Raw genomic sequence first — 18,192 nt, 5'->3', positions numbered from 1 at the left:
AAAAGAGAGATGGTAAATCTGGCAGCTCAATAGTTGAGGTACATCCGAGGCTATCTGAAACATACTGGCTGTAAGGCAGCACCTATCTCCTCTGAACTGGTGCTGTATCTCCCTGGCCCAAGCGCTCTGGGGGGAGGGAGGGGGATGCGGATGCATGAATCTGAGTCCTAGCCCATCTAAGTTCTAGTGCTAGTTCTGCATGCAAGTCCAAGTCTTTCTTCTTCTCCCAGTCCTAGTGCTAGACCGAAGTCACATAGGCAAGCGACCCCCACACCAAGGTCAGCAGGGTCTGGTAGCTAGGTGTGAAGCAGGAGGAAGAGGGGTGGAGCCCTCCCTGTTGAGGTATTTAGATATTCTTATGCTAATTCTCTGGTTCTAGCTGGAGGCAGGCGGAGGGGAGTCCAGACCTAACACTTTTAGCTAATGTCCTAGAGTGAGGGAAACCCTTCAATTACTCTCTAGTACGTAAAACATTAAACTAGGATAGTTGGAAACATTGTGTTGGTCAGAAGACAATGCCCAATCTTAACCATTTACGAATCATTTCTTGGGGTAGCTTTATGCCTAATTATAAGGCCGTGTTGACGATTGGAAAGACTAATCTGGAACACGTCTGAGTTAGGGGATACCAGCGACTGTCTGAAATCCAGGAGGCACAGATCTCCTTTTGGGGTCTTATTGCCTCTCATCCTTTATCAGGATTTTATCCCCGATATTTTGGATGTGACTGGAGTAGACGAGTGTGTGTAGCAGATGGCTATGAGCCTCTACTTCTGTATTAGTCAGGTACTGTCAGAGCCTCTCAGGAGACAGCTATATCAGGCTCATGTCTGCCAGCACTTGATGACATCCACTATAGGGTCTGGATTTGATGATTGAATATGGGGAGGACAATCCAGAGAGACTGCTCCACTTGTGCCACTTTTTTTTTCTTCTAGTTTACAAGTCATAATCCCAGTTAAGCTTCAATTACTGACCTTTCCAGGTAGCTCAGTTTTATTTACATGTGTGTATACACTTACAGTGTTGTCAGTACATGAGCATAAAACTAACTAACTTAAAATTGATGACTAAGCAAGGGGAAGTAGAGCGACTTCGGGGACTTGGCAGGAAAGCCACGGATTGGGTTGGGAGTTGTCAGCTTTCCAACTTAATGGTCACCTGGGCTTTGAGTTCAAGGAGGGACTTACCTGATAACAAAATGCTACCTGGATAAGTTCATAATACATACATACATACATACACACGTACACACACGCACACATGCATACATATGTACATACATACATACATACATACATACACGCACACATGCATACATACGTACATACATACATACATATACACGTACACACACGCACACATGCATACATACGTACACACATACACACATGCATGCATACATACATACATACATGCATATATCTTTAGTATATTTACAATATTCTACAAACTACAAAATAGAAATGCTTGGGGCTGAAGAAGTGGGTTATCACTTAAGAGAACATACTGCTTTTGGACTGGTGAGAAGGCCCCTACTGCTCTTTCACAGGACTAGAGTTGAAGTCCCACTTCAGGCAACTCACACATCCTGTGCATTCCATGCCCTTTCTATCTCCAAGAGGTCCCCCCAACACGTGATGTACACTTGCACGGACACACATGTACATATCACTAAGAATAAATAAATAAATTTGATAGAAGACACATAGCACTGTGAGAGAGGAACAGCGTTCAATTCCTGTCCCTGACACAGCGCTGCACCCCTCCTGTGACTCCAGCTCCAGGGATCTGATACCATTGGCCTCCACAGGCACTGACTTCACATGCACACACATACACACACGGACACATAGACACAGAAATACTGATCTTTGATACTGGCTTTCCTAAGAAGCTTTTCTAACAGCCACATGGCTTCCAGTGGCTATGTCAGGTGAATGAATTGAACTGTGACTTTACATAAGACACCTGTGTTGTTTGCATTATCACAACACCCTATTGGTAAAAACTGTTATTAGAGTGAAGAAGCACACACTTGCCTGGCAGGGGATAAACAGTGGCATGGTATGCTTTCAGAAGCTTACTGTGGCGTGTATAATAATATTTGCCTTTTATTAAGTACCTCAGGCACTGTGTGGGAGCTTGACAGGCATTGCCTCCAGTCTTCATAAACTTTATTTATGAACACGATTTTCTTGAGTTCTTTAGGCTAAAGAAACATTTAGCTTGCTCAGTGTCATGCAGTTAGTGATGGGTGATCATAAGTGTGCAGTGAGGCTCCTGTGCCTCCTCCCAGTCTGTCATTCTCCCCACGGAGTTACACTGACTTGGGTGTTGTCTGGTACAGAGGGCAGCTGCCTTATGGAACAAATCAAAAGGCCAGCTAAGCCAGTTACAGAGAAAGGAGAAAAGTGACATCCGAGCATGCGTGCTAATACCCCCTCTATTTACTGAACAGGAAGACGAGGGCTGACGTACGGCACAGCGAGTGAGTGAATAAATGAGTTGAACAAGGTGCCCTTTTCATGAAGTGTGCTTATAGTTTCTCTCCTTGCTATGTGGCTTTCCCTTCAGACTGCCAGAGGTTTTGTTTTTGTTTTTGTTTTTTTTTTTTTTGCTTTGCTTTGCTTTCAACATTTCTTAGAAGTAATTTAGCAAACTCTTCATGTTTTCAGTTTTTTGGAGAATTCCAGCCTATAAGACTAACAACTTAAAACAGTAATGAGTTGTTAAAATGGTTGCTTAAACAGTTCTCAGATGCATTGGATACTGGAACCCTGTGTAGTCTCTCTTCTTACCTCCCCACTCCCCTGCTCACAGCCCAGTACTCTCTGCAGCATATATTTGGGGAACATTTAACTAAAACCAAACCTTTAGACTCATTTTAGTTCTCACTTAAAAACTCTTGGTTCTTGAAAAGGTGGAAAACTTGGCAGAAAACCTAAAGCCAGAGCTTGCTTGCTCGCTCGCTCGCTCTCTCTCTCTCTCCCTGCCTCCCTCCCTCTCTCTCTTTCTCTCTCCCTCCCTCTCTCTCTCTCTCTTGCAAAAGAACTGTTCAGCAGCCTATGTAAAACTTTCCAAAGGCCTGCTATTCAGCCCTTGATAGGAAAGGCGGGGTCTCCATGCTAAACAGACCCGAGTTTGACTCAGGAGCCCAACTATTAGGGGAGACAACAGAGAAGCAAAGGTGTGTGCTTGAGCCTGTGTTTATTTACCTATAAAATGAGATAGTATAATGTTACAAGATGGACTTTTAGAAGTGAGTAAGCTATGCTAAGCAACTACTTCTGGGGTGCATTTCATAGGCACCAAAAGCATATTGGCCTTTGCAGAGCCCCCGCACATGTAGACTGCCAGAAACACCTTTGCCAGGTGCTGGTATAGGCATTCAACTTCACTATTCGCTGACCTTTTTAAAACCACTTTTAAGTTAAGATATAATTACACTATTTCCCCCTTTCTTTTCCTCCCTCCAGCCCAACCTGTATACCCCCTCATTCCCTCTCAAATCTGTCACTTCTTTTTCTGCTCTGTATATGTAAATAAATAATTACAACCTGCTGGATACACTTAGTGTTGCTGGTATCAGGGCTGACTGCTGAGTGTTGAACCAGTTCGGGGCTCATCCCTGGGAAAGCCTAGCTTTCCTACTCTCAGTGGTCATTAGTTGCCTGTTGTTCTTAGTCTGGGGTGGGCCCATGCCATTTTTTCCTTCCATGTTGGCATGTTGAATGGTACTCTTGTTCAGGTTGTGTTTAGGTAGGTTAGGTTATGGCCATGCTGTTGAGATTTCATGGAGACACAAGTCATCTGGCTCTTGCAATCTTTCCACCTCCTCTTTGAGATGCTCTGAGTCTTAGGTGAGGAGGTTGTGCTGTGGATGGATCGGGATGGATGCAATGGGGTCGGGTACCCCATGGTCAGTTGCTCTTTTTGTTTTGACCAAATGTGCTGTGTAATAGTTTCCACTTGCTGCAGAGAGCTGCTTTGATTGGGAGTGAGAACTATACGTATCTGTGGGCATAAGGATGTTCGACAGCGATTGGTTACCGCCAAGATGAGGGCAACTATTGCTCTTGGATGTCTGGCCATACTGATCACCGTTGTGGTTCATAGGCATCAAGTACTTCCCTCCTCTGCATAGTACTGCTGGGACACCTCAGGAAGGAAGCTTTCAGGTCAGAACCAGCTCAAATCTTCCAGGTCCTGCATCTGAAGTATGTGGTGTTTTCAGCAACTCATACTTTGAAGTCTTTGACTTTGGGGAAGGAACTACAGGCAACAACAATAGCCTGTATTATTTTGGGAATCGCTTAGTCTCTCTATAGTTGGTATTCAGGAATTTAGAAGGGCTTCACATGTTCTGTCCATTTGTTAAAGGTTCTGACAGCTTATTTCATAGAACTTAGTCTGAATCTAAATCCTTTTTTTTTCTTTCTACAATATTTTATATGTATTTTTTGTACTCAGAAGAAAGCAAACCTTTGTTGGTATAGAAATATTAAAAACCATCTTGAAAATAACTTAGATGTTTGCCATAAGATGGCGATATCACTTTAAAAACTAGACTGAGCCAGAAGATGTCTTAATTTCCCAGTGACCAGTAACCTATAATTCTTTCTAATATATCAAAAAAAAAATGCTTCAGAAAATGTAAGACAGAAATTTTAACTTCATACAGTGACTTCAGCATAGAACTTTGAGAGAAACAGAAATGCAAAGATGATTTGAGTTTTTGTCATGTAGTGGCACTAGACACCCTAGAGACAGCTGGTAGTCGACCACTTACCCAGTGAGCTCTGGGCTCAGTCCCTGTACCAGTTCAGATCACTAGCACCAGAAAGACACTCAGCATTTTAGACATTGTAGGAGCGTGATTATCTATGTCCACTGATAGTAAGAAAAGTTTTAAAGGTTTCTGACATCATACAGTTATCGTTCGTGAGGCAGAGTCACTCTGTATCCCAGGCTGGTCTTGAACTCACAGTGATTCTTCAGCCTCAGCCTCACAAGTGTTGAAGTTACAGGTGTCATGGGTAGTGTTCTCAGTAGATATTGAAATGGTCATGTAGTTTATACTGGAACTATCTGCTGGTTGTTGTAATAGCGATCAATGGATAAAGTTCTCTTGTGTCATTCTGTATGTCACATGTACTGTGTATTGTATGTCAAACTGTGGCCTTCACATTTTCTCTTCTCAGGTAATTAATGACCACTTGACAGCTAGTGAGAAGCGCCGTCTGCTCCAGTGGGAGGAGTTCCTGAGAGGACAGCCGCAGCGCAGAGCTGAGGTGGATGAGGAGCACAGAAGAGCCATGGAGAGGCTCAGAGAGCAATATGCAGCGATGGAGAAGGACCTAGCCAAGTTTTCCACCTTTTAAGAATTTGATCTAAAAGAGACAGATGAATGAGAAAGCACTTTCTCATCCCCCAAATCCTCCCACCAACCATGTAGCCGCTCCTTCAAGCTTAGCAATACACTCAGGGGCACTCTTAGGTCTGAAGAGAGACACTGGAGGAGCCAGATACATGTCCAGTGGAAGGCGAGTGCTTATGCACATAACTGTGGTCATCTGAAGAAGAGGAGGGAACGTGGGACACATTTACTGCTAAACAGATATGCTCTTTTCACTGATTAGCTTAGAGGGCTGTGAGTGTAGATTAATCAAGGGTTCACTTCATTCCGCCAAGGGTAAATGTTTGACATTGTGGATTAAATTGGCAGGTATGACAGCTGCCCATCACAGCATCCTGGGATAGAGACGCCACAGTGGGCTTTGAAAGCTTGCTTGGAGACACCAGGTTTTACAGTGCAACACAGTGCCATGTGTTTCACTGGGTGATAAGACATGCATGATTGATAGCCTTGTAGCACTTAATATTTTCGTTTTCTGAGCTATGCTTAGGAGAAAAAAACCAAAATGTATGTTGACTTTTTCCTCTGCAAGGACCATCATCTTGCTTTCCTGTCCATTCATGCTGGGCCAGCGCTCCAAGGAGCGTCTGTGCATGTTTCAGCTGCTCAGTGAATAGTCAGCAGAATCTGCCAAGAAGTCCCTCCCAGGCCATGTAAGACAGGCTGTGGGTGGGCCAAAAGTGCTCACCCGCACAGCGGATGATGTGTCGGAGGTAAATCCTCTTTGTATGAGCATCTGTTCTCCAGCAGGTGTGTCTGATGGAACACCACTATCCACTACCACTGTGATCTTTCCGTGCCTGCACTTAATCTAAGGAAGGACTGCATCAAATGGCGTTTGCTATAAACTAAACAGAAGTTCATGCACTCACTTGAGGAGATGCATTGCCAGCGGGTTTGAGGTATGGGTGGGTCTTTCTAGTATTTTCTGTTCTTCAGTAAAGAAGGGCAAGGCAGAAAATCCCTAAGTGTCCTGTTAATCTCAGTATTCTCAATGCAGAAAATTGACAATGCGTGCCTGTGTGAATGTATGGCCGGCTGTGAAAGCTTCGTTCTTGGCTCATGTTGAAATGTGATTAAAGCTAATAGAAGAGATGAAATAAGTATTTGAGATTTCTTTCAGTAACACTGAACTTCTGCCAACTTTCTCTGTCTGCTACTGTAGGCCTGACAGGTTCATCAATCATCCTGTGGTCCCTGGACTGAAAGAGCGCTTGCTGACACAGAAGCATGCTGGAATTTTCTTAATTCTCTTTCAGTGGATGGAAAAGAACACTTCCAAAAATATCCCACACGTGAAAGGGGAAGGGGGGGAGCTGCAGGGAAAAATCCCCTTTGTATCACAGGCACTTTTCGGAATGTTGTTAGTGACCACTGCACCATTAATAGCTGCTGTCACCAAATTAGAATTCTGGGTGCCAGTGGGTGTGTCTGCTGTGGTCACCAGCACACAACACAGCAAAGGCTTCAGGTGGTTTGTGTGCAGTATAGACACGTTACTCCTAGATTTGTACACAACATACACCTTTCTAAGGGGTGTAGACCAGGACGAAGTTTCTAAGCTTTGCATGTTAATGTTCTCAGTTGTGTGTAGCACTGTTAAATTTCCACAAAGGTCAGTTGGTGTGCCTTTCTGTTGTCATGTTCAGTGGCAAACACTTCTCGCTTCCCTCCTTTCCAAATCATTTTTGTTATATATTTTTATATAAAAAATTCAGTTCTATAGTTTACATTTGTGCTATGTTGAACAGAGATACTGTAGGCTATACGTGGCTCACAGGATTATAATGATCAGATGAAATAATATCTTAAAATTTTAAACCACTAGGAAATGTTGATTTGAATGTATTTCCTGATTGAATGTATTTAATTGATCTCTCCTTGACAGGTGAGGTTTTCTTCTTTGTTTCCAAACATACGTGCATTTTAAATTCTGTTTGTAGTATTGAACTCTCCTGGAGCTGAAGCCTAGTGAGATAATAGATACATGTTAGATCGGATTGTCCAGATTTACTGGGGTTTGATCTAGTCAGTTTTCCCACCTATGTCATGGTGCTCGGAAAGTATACACTTGCGGCTGGGTGTCCATCAGGGCAAAGCAGTTCTGTGCACTTCCAGGTAGATGGCCGCTAGGGCAGGACTGTGGTGTGCAGGATTTCTGACCCCTCTCCTACTTGCTCTTTCAGATTCTGCAGTGTATGAGAATTTCCTTTTCTACTGGCCTTTACTCTTTTGTCCCCAAAACTAATAATTTTTGTTTTATATGTTTGGGGCTTTGTGATAGGTATATTAAGCCCCTGATTATTTCAACCTGATTGTTTCATAACTGAGGGGTTTTTTTCCTGGTTATTTTTAGCTAGAAAGTATAATCCATTTATATCTCCTAAAACTACTAATATATTGGGATTTACTTACAACATTTTGAGCTGTTTGACACTTATTTATTAGGGGAGAACAAACCACCACACCTGTGAAGATCAGAGGGTAATTTATGGAAGTTGGTTCTTTCTTCTGCCATATGGACTCCGGGGACCAAACTCAGATCACATTATTTTATATTGTTTGCTTCGTCCCTGTCTTCCCGCTTTTTCACGTGCATTTCTATCCCCATGCTTTTCCAATGCATTTTTTTTTTGCACTGTTTTCAAAGGTGAACACTCAATTTTTACCCTTCATGCTCACTAGGAAATGTAACACGCATTAGAAGACAAAACCCGAATTTGCTGATCTTCCCCCTGTGAAGCCTAAGAGCTTTTGAACAATATCTGATTTCCTCCCTCAACTTACAGATCTAGAATTCTAGCTCCATCTTGTTTGACTCCCGGAGTAGTTTTGAGCATTGTTTGCCCAGGCGTCCCCACAGCTTGTGTCTCATTCCCATGGAAAGCTGCTGGGGTGCAGTTGCAGGGTGATGATTGGTTGCTTTTCTCCCTGTCTTCCTGTTGCTTCTGGAGTGAGAGCTGACTGGTATGATTAGCACGCCTCTGTCCTCCTTGGGGTCACTTTCAAGATTCTCCCTTCGGTGATAGTCACATGTCCCTCTTTCCCAGCACTACTGATTCTTCCCTCGGAACATTGCAAATGCTGGACCATTTCGGGGTCACTCTGCGCTCGGACCAGTCTTCCACTCTTACTTTGTGTTGGATGAGAATGCCCTAAACCCGTGTACTGTGATGCCAACCGCCTAGGACTCTCCTTTATATCTGAATGTGGAGTGAAGGAGCGCACAGGTCTGGATGTTTTCCTGGCTTCTGCTAAAGACCCTTTTGAGTTCTCAGTCTTGCCAGCCACCCCCTCCCCGCCCCAGTTCAGTCCTTGTTACAGACAAACTCATGTCCTCCATGAAGCTCAGCAGCTAGAACCATAATCCCAGTGTGACTGTATCTAGAAGGGTATGAGTCTGGGTACAGCACCCCTTATCATCACCATTGGGATGTGGTCACCATGGGAACCTTGCTGGCCACCATCTTCCTGGGCATCATCCACATTTTTATCAGTCCCCAGGGACCTGGCATCTTCTATACAGTCTGCTTCAGCATAGCATGGCCATCCTCAGACTGCTCCTCCGGCCTTTGTCTGCTGCCTTCCCTGTCTCCTGTGCCACCGCCGAGGCATGTTCCCATTGGACAGGACACCAGTAGACTTCTCAAGAGCAGAGTTCTTATCAGGTGACTGACAGTGCTAAAAATGCCTTCAGAGCCTTGGCAGGCCCGGAGGACTAGGGATCAAGCCACCCCCTGCACCTGGTTCCTGGACTTGCATGGTCTCTCTCTCACCTAGCAGGATATTCTCACATACATTTCTTGGACCTAAAGTAGAGTATCTTTCAGGAGTTACCCAAATCAATACTCTAGTTAAAGTTGGGAGTCCTGAAACTAATACAGAGGACTACAACAAATCACCATTAGCTCTTCAGTTATTTTCTGTGACTTTAGGGGTCTCCAGTGTTATTATGTATATTACCATTTAAGGAAATGTTAGTTATGAAGCCGTATGCATAGAAGCTTATGAAAACAGCTTGATTGGCATTCACACTGGTTCACGATGAGGATGCTTTAGCACATTGTGTACGAAGCTATTTATGTGTGTATTTTATCTGACTTTTTGTAAGAAAAATTTTTCTTTAAGGAAATAATATCTTAGTTTTAAAAAGCTTTATTGTTGTTTTCTGTATTTTTCTTTTTTCTGAGATGCATAAATTTAAATATTGTTCATATCCCAATTTATAGTATAAAACATGTTAACAACGATTATATTAAATAAACATTAGAAAGAGTTCTTTGCCACAACAAGGAAGAATAAAAAGTTTTTTATTTAAATTTACTTCAAGTAAGTTTGGAGCTCTTAAACCCAAACCACAAATGATATAATACCAGTAGTGAGTTTTTCTGATACAGTGATCTTAAGTTACTGCTAAATGATAGAGAATCACCATGCATAGGATGCTTGGATGGTTTAAATCCTTGTATGAATAATTTTTAATCCTTCCAAAAATAACATGCAATCTAGAAAAATAAATACAAATAAAATTAATGGATTAAAATTTAAAAAAAAAAAAGTTGAGAGTCCTCCAGGCCTTCCTAGCTGTAACAGTATCTGTTTCAGTTAGAGTTCTCTTGCTGTGATAAAAACATTGGCCAAAGGTAACTTTGGGGAGAAAAAGGTTTATTTCCTTTTATAATTCTCAGGTCATATTGCATCATTGAGGGAAGTCAGAGCAGGAAATAAAACCCCATGGGCCTGGAGACAAGAGCTGACGTAGAGACATGAAGAATGTTGTTGATTGGCTGGCTCTTCACGACTTGCTCAGCCTGCTTTCTTACACTATCCATGCCCACTTGCCTAGAGCCAGTACTACCCACAGTGAGCTGGCTCTTCTACATCAACTCTGCAATCAAGAAAATGCCCTACAGACTTAACTTTAGGCTGATGTGGTATGGATGCTTTCTCAACTGAGGTTTCCCTTTTTCAGAATGATTAGCTGTGTCAAACTACAATATCACAGCCCTAATTATCTGAGGCCCCCCTCTTTGCAAGGCACCCTCTTGGTCCACAGGCTTCTCACTTTCTTCTCACCCCATGACTGTACCATGCTGGTCCCAACAGAGCTTTGCTGATTGTGCAGGGAAGGACCTTGAGGGTCAGTGATGACATTACTCCCTCACCCCTGGGTACATTCCAGGTTATAAGTTCTGACCTGTTCTACAAATGAGCAAGAAATGGTACCTTTCATCACCTGATTGATTGGTGCCCGAAGACCCCAGAAATAGAACCTCCAAGACCCACACTGTACCCTGCAGCTGGCTTTCACATGAGAGTTTGATTATTTTGTAGCAAAAGGGAAAGAAAAAGAAAAAGAGCAAAGTCTGTCTAAGAAGAGGAAATGACAAGCACCAGAGCATGTGTTCTTGTTTTTGCTTTTTCTAACCCCATGAGCATAGGGGGGAAAGGTCACATGAGGGTATCACAAGAAGAGAGCCTGGTTATCTGATAGCCAGGAAGAGGGACCTCATCCCATACATCCCTTTGCTGAGTTTTAAACAACTCAGTCCTGAATATCTTGCTGCTTGGGCTGTGAGAAGCATAGTTTCGTTTGGTTGAGCCACCCACACAGTGGCAACCGGATTAGACTGATTTTGTCTCTGCCTTTTATTCTTCCCACTCAGAGACATGGCTGCTTGAAACCCAGGCCTTTCTAGCCAGAATGGATGGGGACATGTTTAGGGTGGCTCCAATACCAGAGCTGAGTTACCCTGTAGAATCTGCTGTCTCCCAACTTGGTTTCAGTTATTTTTGTTAATTTCCCATGAATTCGGCTATGAATAAAGAATACAACTTAAATCATTTCTTGTAGCTTTTTTTAGGGGGGGAGGATATTCTGTAACAAGAGAGATTGGTGTGTATGGAAATTGCTAAGGAAGTGTGTGGCAATTTTACCACATGAAAATTTCCTACAAAAAGAATATGTTCATTTCTTTTGATATTCATGCCAAGTATTTTCTATTATTTTGCTTCTTATTCATGAGCTGATTTGATGGTATCTATTTCTACTGTATTTATCTTTTACTATTCATAGGCTAATGAAAGTCAGAGTGAGCACAATAGTCTTATTCTAAGTCTCCATAATGGGTTGGTGATACGGCTCAGCAGCAGGGCACCAAGGCTGTTGACCTGTACTCAGTCCCCAGGAACCATACGGTAGAGGGAGAGGACCAACTCCCAAAACCCCTCTGACCTGCACACACACACTGATACCCACCCACCCACTCACACATGAACACACCTGAATACTTAGTCCTAGATGCCTTCGATTTTTAGTGCTTAATTGTGATGGTGAAAATATCCCAGGCTACTATCACAGACATAAGAGCAAAGGGCTTAAATCTATGCTTAAGTATGCCAGAAAAGACACTTTAAACATTAGTCGATCCAGAATGTATGAACCTTTTGTGTGTTTGGATGGTTGGTTGGTTTGGTTTGGCTGCTTGGCTTGGGGGTTTTGTTTTGTTTAAGATAGGGTTTCATGTAGTCCAGGCTGGCCTGGAACTCAGTGTAACTGAGGGTAGCCTTAAACTTCTGATTCTTTTGTTTTCGCCTCCCAAGTGCCAATGCTGCAGGTGACATGCTCCATCTATATGGCATCATATAGATGGCATCATCTGTGCCAGGCAAGCGTTTTGTTAACTAAATCCCAACTTCAGTTCCTGAAACTGTCATTCCTAATATGCATTTTCTAGTTGTTTGGTCTCAATCCTGTATGTTCTAGCTTTGCTCTGTTGCTGGGACAAAACACTTAGAAAAACAACTTATCTCAGGTCAGGACTCCAGGTCGCGGCCTCTGTTAAGTTACAGTTGTTAAAGACCCATACATGATTCAAAATCACCAAGCACAGAGAATCCCTTGATCAGATGGCACCACGTTTCCTGACAAGAATGCAGGAGTGTGAGGGATTCTTCCTTGGAATGCATGGTCCCTATGGCTACCATGTTCCCTCTACAGTCAACAGGAACAATATTGTCCATCTTAAAATGGAAGGGGATGGGACAAGAAAGATGGCTTAGTGGGTGATGGTACTGGTACCACATGTGACCATCTAAGATCAATATCTGGGATCTATTTATTTATTTGTATGTGCCCTGATGTTTGCCTGCATGTATGTATATATATATATAAACACATAACTGTGTGAGGGTGCCAGATCCCCTGGAACTGGAGTTACAGACAGTAGTGAGCTGCCATGTGGGTGCTGGGAATTGAACCTGGGTCCTCTGGAAGAACAACCAGTGCTCTTAACCATGGAGCCATCTCTCCAGCTCAGAGGTATATACTTTGAAAGACAGTGGTTCATGTAGTTACAGTGAGATCACTGTAAAATTTAGAAATCCTTCATGCTATTTACATGGCATCTTCTGTGATATAGTAAAGTTTTTAAAATTCAGTGTACATCAAATAAATTAGTAAATTAGAAAACAATGCTTAGATGTCTAAAATGTTTTTTTTTTCATTTTTGAGTAATATTTTTAGAGATTATAATTACATTTCTCCCATTTCCTTCCTCCCAGGTATTCTCTTCTTACTCTCTTTCAAATTCATAATGCTTTTCCCTTTAATTAGTGTGTGTGTGTGCACATGTGCATGTGTGTGTGTGTATGTGTGTGTCAGTGTATTCCTAAATATATAAATACAGCCTTCTCAGTCTGTATAATGTTACTGATATGCATGTTTTCAAGGCTATTTGGTATTGGATAACCAACTGGTATGTTCTTCATGAGGAAGACTGTTTCTCCCTATCACAACATTCTTCCATTGCCTATAGTTTTTGTGTAGGATTGAGGCCTTGTGGTCATGTCATTCCCTATCCCCTAACCCCACCCCCAGACTCCTTAGCATGTCTATGTTGTTGTTTTGTTGTGTGTTTAGTTTTACTTTGGGCAAGGTCTAATAGGTCCCAGATTGGCCTCAAACTTGCCACATAGCTAAGGATGAACTTGAATGTCTGAACCTTTGTCTCCGCTCTCCAAATGCTGGAATTGTGGGTGTGTACAGCATGCTTAGCTGCTAAGCAATTTCAACCCGAGAGAATGCCTTTCCCCTTAGAATCTAAAACTCATACACTTAAGACCAGCAGGTGTCACTGTGATAAAAGATTTTCTTTTCCTCTTCTATTAACAAAAATGTATAACATAATGAATTTCTATTCACATAGCTGAATAAAGTTAGGAAGGTATAGGAACTGTAACCTGGTTAGGAGTGTTTTGAAAAACTGTAATTTTTTTCCTAATTTTCTTCTTATCTTTTGTTATGCAGCTGATGTCAGAGTTTTGTTAGGGAAAGAAAAGTAAAGGTTAAAAAAACCACCTGCAGATTTTCTGAACTTTATATTAAATTTAACAAAGTACACATTTTACAAGGTTCCAGTCTGTATAACTGAAGCTGAATTGAGCATGTTATCCATAATGACCTACACAGGTGCTGAGAGACTCGGGGTAGTGCTTTCTTTCAAATTAAGGAAGTCCAACGCATCATTCAGAGACATAAAAATATAATTGGTAGAATATAAAAATAGGAATGCTATAGAAAGCTAGCTGTTGGTATTTTATTCCTATGGGAACCAGAGTGGACCTTGACCCACGGTGATCACTGGAGCACTGAGCTGTGTCAGGATTAAGTTCCAAAAGAAAGCTAGGCCAAGGACTGCATTCTGTCATTAAGGAATTTCAGTTGATTTGAGTCCATGTAGTAACAAAGCAGAAAACAAGAAGCATGTAACATTCCAATGACCAGGATTAAATATGTACTATATAAGTAACATAAGCAAACTCTGTGCAGGAACTATCTTTGTGAGCTGCACCAGGGAACCATTTGCACTGAAGGGAAAACTGAGTTCATAAAGATCTGAATCACAAAAAGATGGGCATGAAATCCAGTAACCAATTACAGATCGCCTGTATTCTAGGCATGTTTCACTCCTAAGGAGAAATTGGCTTCTGTGTACACACACCACACACACACACACACACACACACACACACACACACACACGGGTTGGGGAGAGAGAGAGAAAGAGAGAGAGAGAGAGAGAGAGAGAGAGAGAGAGAGAGAGAGAGAGAGAGAGCTGATAACAATCCTGATTATATGTGATATAACTTCTTTTATATTGAACACTAGTGGATAAGATTGGAAGGGGGAAGCACCCAATGCAGAGTTGTAACAAGTCCCCTAGACCTTTGCACCACTGACTCCATGATGGAAGTGCCATTCAGGCCATAAAACTCAGCATGTAGACAGCAATACCTGCCAAAACTAAAACAAAGGCTTGATCCATCAAAGTCCATATAGGTCTGAGAAAGTCTTTAAATGTACTAACCTTGCTTTTTAGCTTCTATAGTCCTGCTTCTGGCTAACTGTCCTTGTTGAGTGGTGTATGTCAACCCAGAACATGGATTTTATGCTTGAAAGCTCATCCTGAGAAGGACTCAGTGCTACACTGGGATCCTGAACATCCACTGTTGTCATTGGCCAGCTAATAGAGACTTTCTGTAGGCTTCTGCCACATCCTGGCAGTCTTGTCTCGTGATAACTCCACAATAGAATTAGAAGTTCTTTGTAGCTGTGCTCCATGTCTAAATTTACTCATAAGCTTTAAGCAGGCCCCTTTGTATCATTTCCAACTCTGATAATTCATGCTTATCTTGATAGTATGTAAAATACTCTTAAAGTGTCTCAGGAAGGTTACTCTATAGATTCAGATGGGTAATGGATGGAAGAAACTGCTAATCTGTGGCAGATATTTTGAGATGTGACTGGAACTAGCAATTCCTAGTCAACACAGATGCAGTCTCGGGAGCAGAGTACACATCGCACATGGCTAACAGTAGGCAGCTGCACTCAATACATTTACTTGTTGTTACACATGTATCCAGATTGGATCTCTGGTTCACCTTTGCTGTGCTCTGCAGTAATGCTGCCAAGTGGAAAAAATGGTCCCCAGTCTCACTTCTCAACAGCATTCTGGGAATCTTGCTTGGCTCTTCATTCATCCTTCATGTCTAACCCACGTGTTAGCTAAGTTGCCCATTGGCTTCATAACCACCACTTCACAAACTCCCCTCCCCCAACCCCAGGACATCACCTCTTAACCAGATTCCTTGCTTTTTTTGCATGTTTCTCTCTGTCCAGTTTTGCATAACAATGTGTATCTTTCAGTGGGTACCATTTGCTTTCTGAAAATACTCCAGTGACTTATCCCCCAGCATGAACCCTGGCTGTCTTGTTTCTTGTCTCACCCTGAGCCTTTGCTTATTTTCATTTAGCCATCAGGCCTTCTTGACATTCCAACATTCTTTGCTGCAGAAAGCTCTTGCTTCCCAGCTTTCTCCCCCCAGGTTCTATCAAGAGTCCACCTCTCACTTTCATTAGCTCTCTTTACAAATGCTACCTCCCTAGAGAGCCTTCTCAGGCCCCCAGTCCAGTCATTTTTATTTAATGTTTCAAGCACTAAAATACTAGCTGTAATGAGCAGCTTCTTTGTCTGATCTGCTCTGTATTCTCAATGCCTGAAATATGGTATTTGTTGGGTGGGTTGATGGATGGATGAACACCTGGGTATCAAGGTGGATGGATGGGTGAGTCCTTCATCAGATGAATAGATTACTGAGTAAGTGGATGGGTAGAATATGCATTCCTTTCACCTGCTATTTTTAAGTGTAATACAAAAGAATTGAGCCATTTCTCAATGGCATGACTATGTTTGGTAATGGGTTTCTAAAAGCATTGAAAGATAATGCATTACAACATTGAAAGATAAACTGTTGAGTGATAGTTTTAGGCATAGATCCTTAAAAGCAACCCCTTCAGGAGTGGAGCAGATAGATTACTTGCCAAATAACACTAAGCCTACTGCTTGAGGGAAAACAGAACCTCAGCAACTGCATGTGGAGTAGGAATAGAGCTGTACTGATTCTATTAAAAATCAGTCTTTAGGGAAAAAAATCAGTACTTCTCATTTTTTTGACATAGCATAGTTAATGGCCTTTGCTAAGATAATATTTGACTGTTGTATTAGAACTGAGTTATAATAAATAAAACTGAGAACCATGAGAGACTGTAAAGGGGAGGAAGTCATGTGAGTGGGAGTGCAAATCCATGGTCTGTTCTTTGTTGTTCAAGTGACCATTGCCAAGTCACATAACCTCTCTATGCCTCGGTTTCCTCATTTGTACACTTGAGTTGGCAAAAGAACCAATACATAATGCATCATAGTACATCATCAATTTGAGGTTTAGATGAGTTAATATGTATGTTTAGAAGGAGCTGACAACATAGGCATGATATTTATGTTTGCTCAATAACAATTTTATCCTCACTATCAGGGGTTCCCAGTGCCCACTTGAGAATGACTTTGTAGTAACTACTGAAAGGTTGATAGATCGCAGCCATAAGAGGTTTAAGCTTCTTAAGTTGAAGTCTGTAACAGTTCCCCTTGGAGCACTCAGCTGGATTAGGCTGCTTTCTGCAGTCTTAAAATACACATTAAAGCCAAAGAAAGACGAGTTTTCTAAATCCTTAGATGGCACACCCACACAGCTGGTGCCACAAATGATGTCACACTTCAGGAAGATCAGCTAATATGTTCCATAGGATCAAAGGTATTTCTCAGGACAACACGTGTTTTGCTTCTAGTTCCCAGGCTGGCTTTTGATTCAGACCCAAAGGGGAGCGAAGCTTAGCCTTTCAAGTAAGTTTCTGCTGAAGCCATTTTGATAGCACTTCATTTAGCAAACGTTTTGATGACCACATTTAGTAATCTTAGTGAAATTTCTCATCCCCAAAACAAGTTGTGCTTGCACCCTTTGAAAATAATGAGGTTGGCATGTGGTCAGGTTGTCTGGGACTGTCTTATCTGCAAAGTGGACTCAGAAGTCCGAGTTCAATGTGGTGACTTACTCCTCGCTCCTGACTTTGTTTTGTTTCAGTGTGCTCGGTATGTCTGGCCGAAGCACAGCACCTCCCCCAGTAGAAACAATGCCGCACACATCACTTCCTGAAGTAATGGAGTTGGAAGGCAGTTATCTGCTCACAGAACAGGCTGAAACAACAGTTCCTGATATTCTCCTCAAATACTTTAACTTCCCCAGGAATCCGGAAAAAATAATTCCACGGGACAGTGTTATGAATGAAGGCCTGGCATTCCAGGCTCCTTGACTGGGTTCCAGTGAGCAGAGCCTGAGTCACTACCCACTTGGTGTGAGGGAGAGGGGCTCTGGATGTGCAGGGTGTTGGGGTTCTCTAAGAGGAGGGTCTGGGGTTCCTTCTTGCCACCTTTGGAAACAATCCAGAGATGACTTAAATTTTATTGGATTGTATTCTGTTTTCCTTTTGTTTCTAAAGAGAATTCAGGGCTTCTATGTCAAACACCCCAGTTTTTTTTAAATGCTTTCAACAAAGAATAGGTATCTCTGTCAACAACTTTTATAACAATGTGAGAGTTTTTTTGAACCTCTAGCCTTCCTTCATCTTGAATGGGGACTAAAAAATATCCCTGAAAGCTGCCTTCTTTGTCTTGATCCTTTCCAATCTCTGATGGTTAACCCTGTCAACTTGATGGGATTTAGAATCACCAAGGGAGGAGGGGATCTCTGGCTGTATCTAGAAAGATTGAGTTCACTGAGGTAGAAATACCCTCCCTGAATGTGGGTGGTACCATTCGAAGGGATAAAGAGAGAAAACAAACTGAGCAGCATTCTCTGTCTCTCCTACCTACTGACTGTGG

General features: G+C 42.2%; 1 protein-coding gene across 3 annotated transcripts in view; it reads left to right on the top strand.

Moving 5' to 3' along the window:
* The window catches only part of Bloc1s5 (biogenesis of lysosomal organelles complex 1 subunit 5), a 48,430-nt gene extending 30,468 nt beyond the window's left edge, over nucleotides 1-17,962 (top strand). Inside the window, exon 5 of one of the 3 annotated variants that reach the window (XM_031358643.1) lies at nucleotides 17,396-17,962. In XM_031358643.1, the coding sequence (XP_031214503.1) occupies nucleotides 17,396-17,467 (72 nt within the window). In that variant the 3' untranslated portion in view covers nucleotides 17,468-17,962. Of the gene's footprint in view, nucleotides 1-5,204; nucleotides 9,572-17,395 lie in introns of those variants that run through there. The other 2 variants (XM_031358641.1, XM_031358642.1) reach the window with 2 other exon arrangements.
* Nucleotides 17,963-18,192: the final 230 nt, after the last annotated feature.

Source organism: Mastomys coucha, unplaced genomic scaffold (genome assembly GCF_008632895.1).
Source record: "Mastomys coucha isolate ucsf_1 unplaced genomic scaffold, UCSF_Mcou_1 pScaffold7, whole genome shotgun sequence".
NCBI classification, from domain to species: Eukaryota; Metazoa; Chordata; class Mammalia; order Rodentia; family Muridae; genus Mastomys; species Mastomys coucha.
This window is presented reverse-complemented; position numbering and strand designations above follow the sequence as displayed.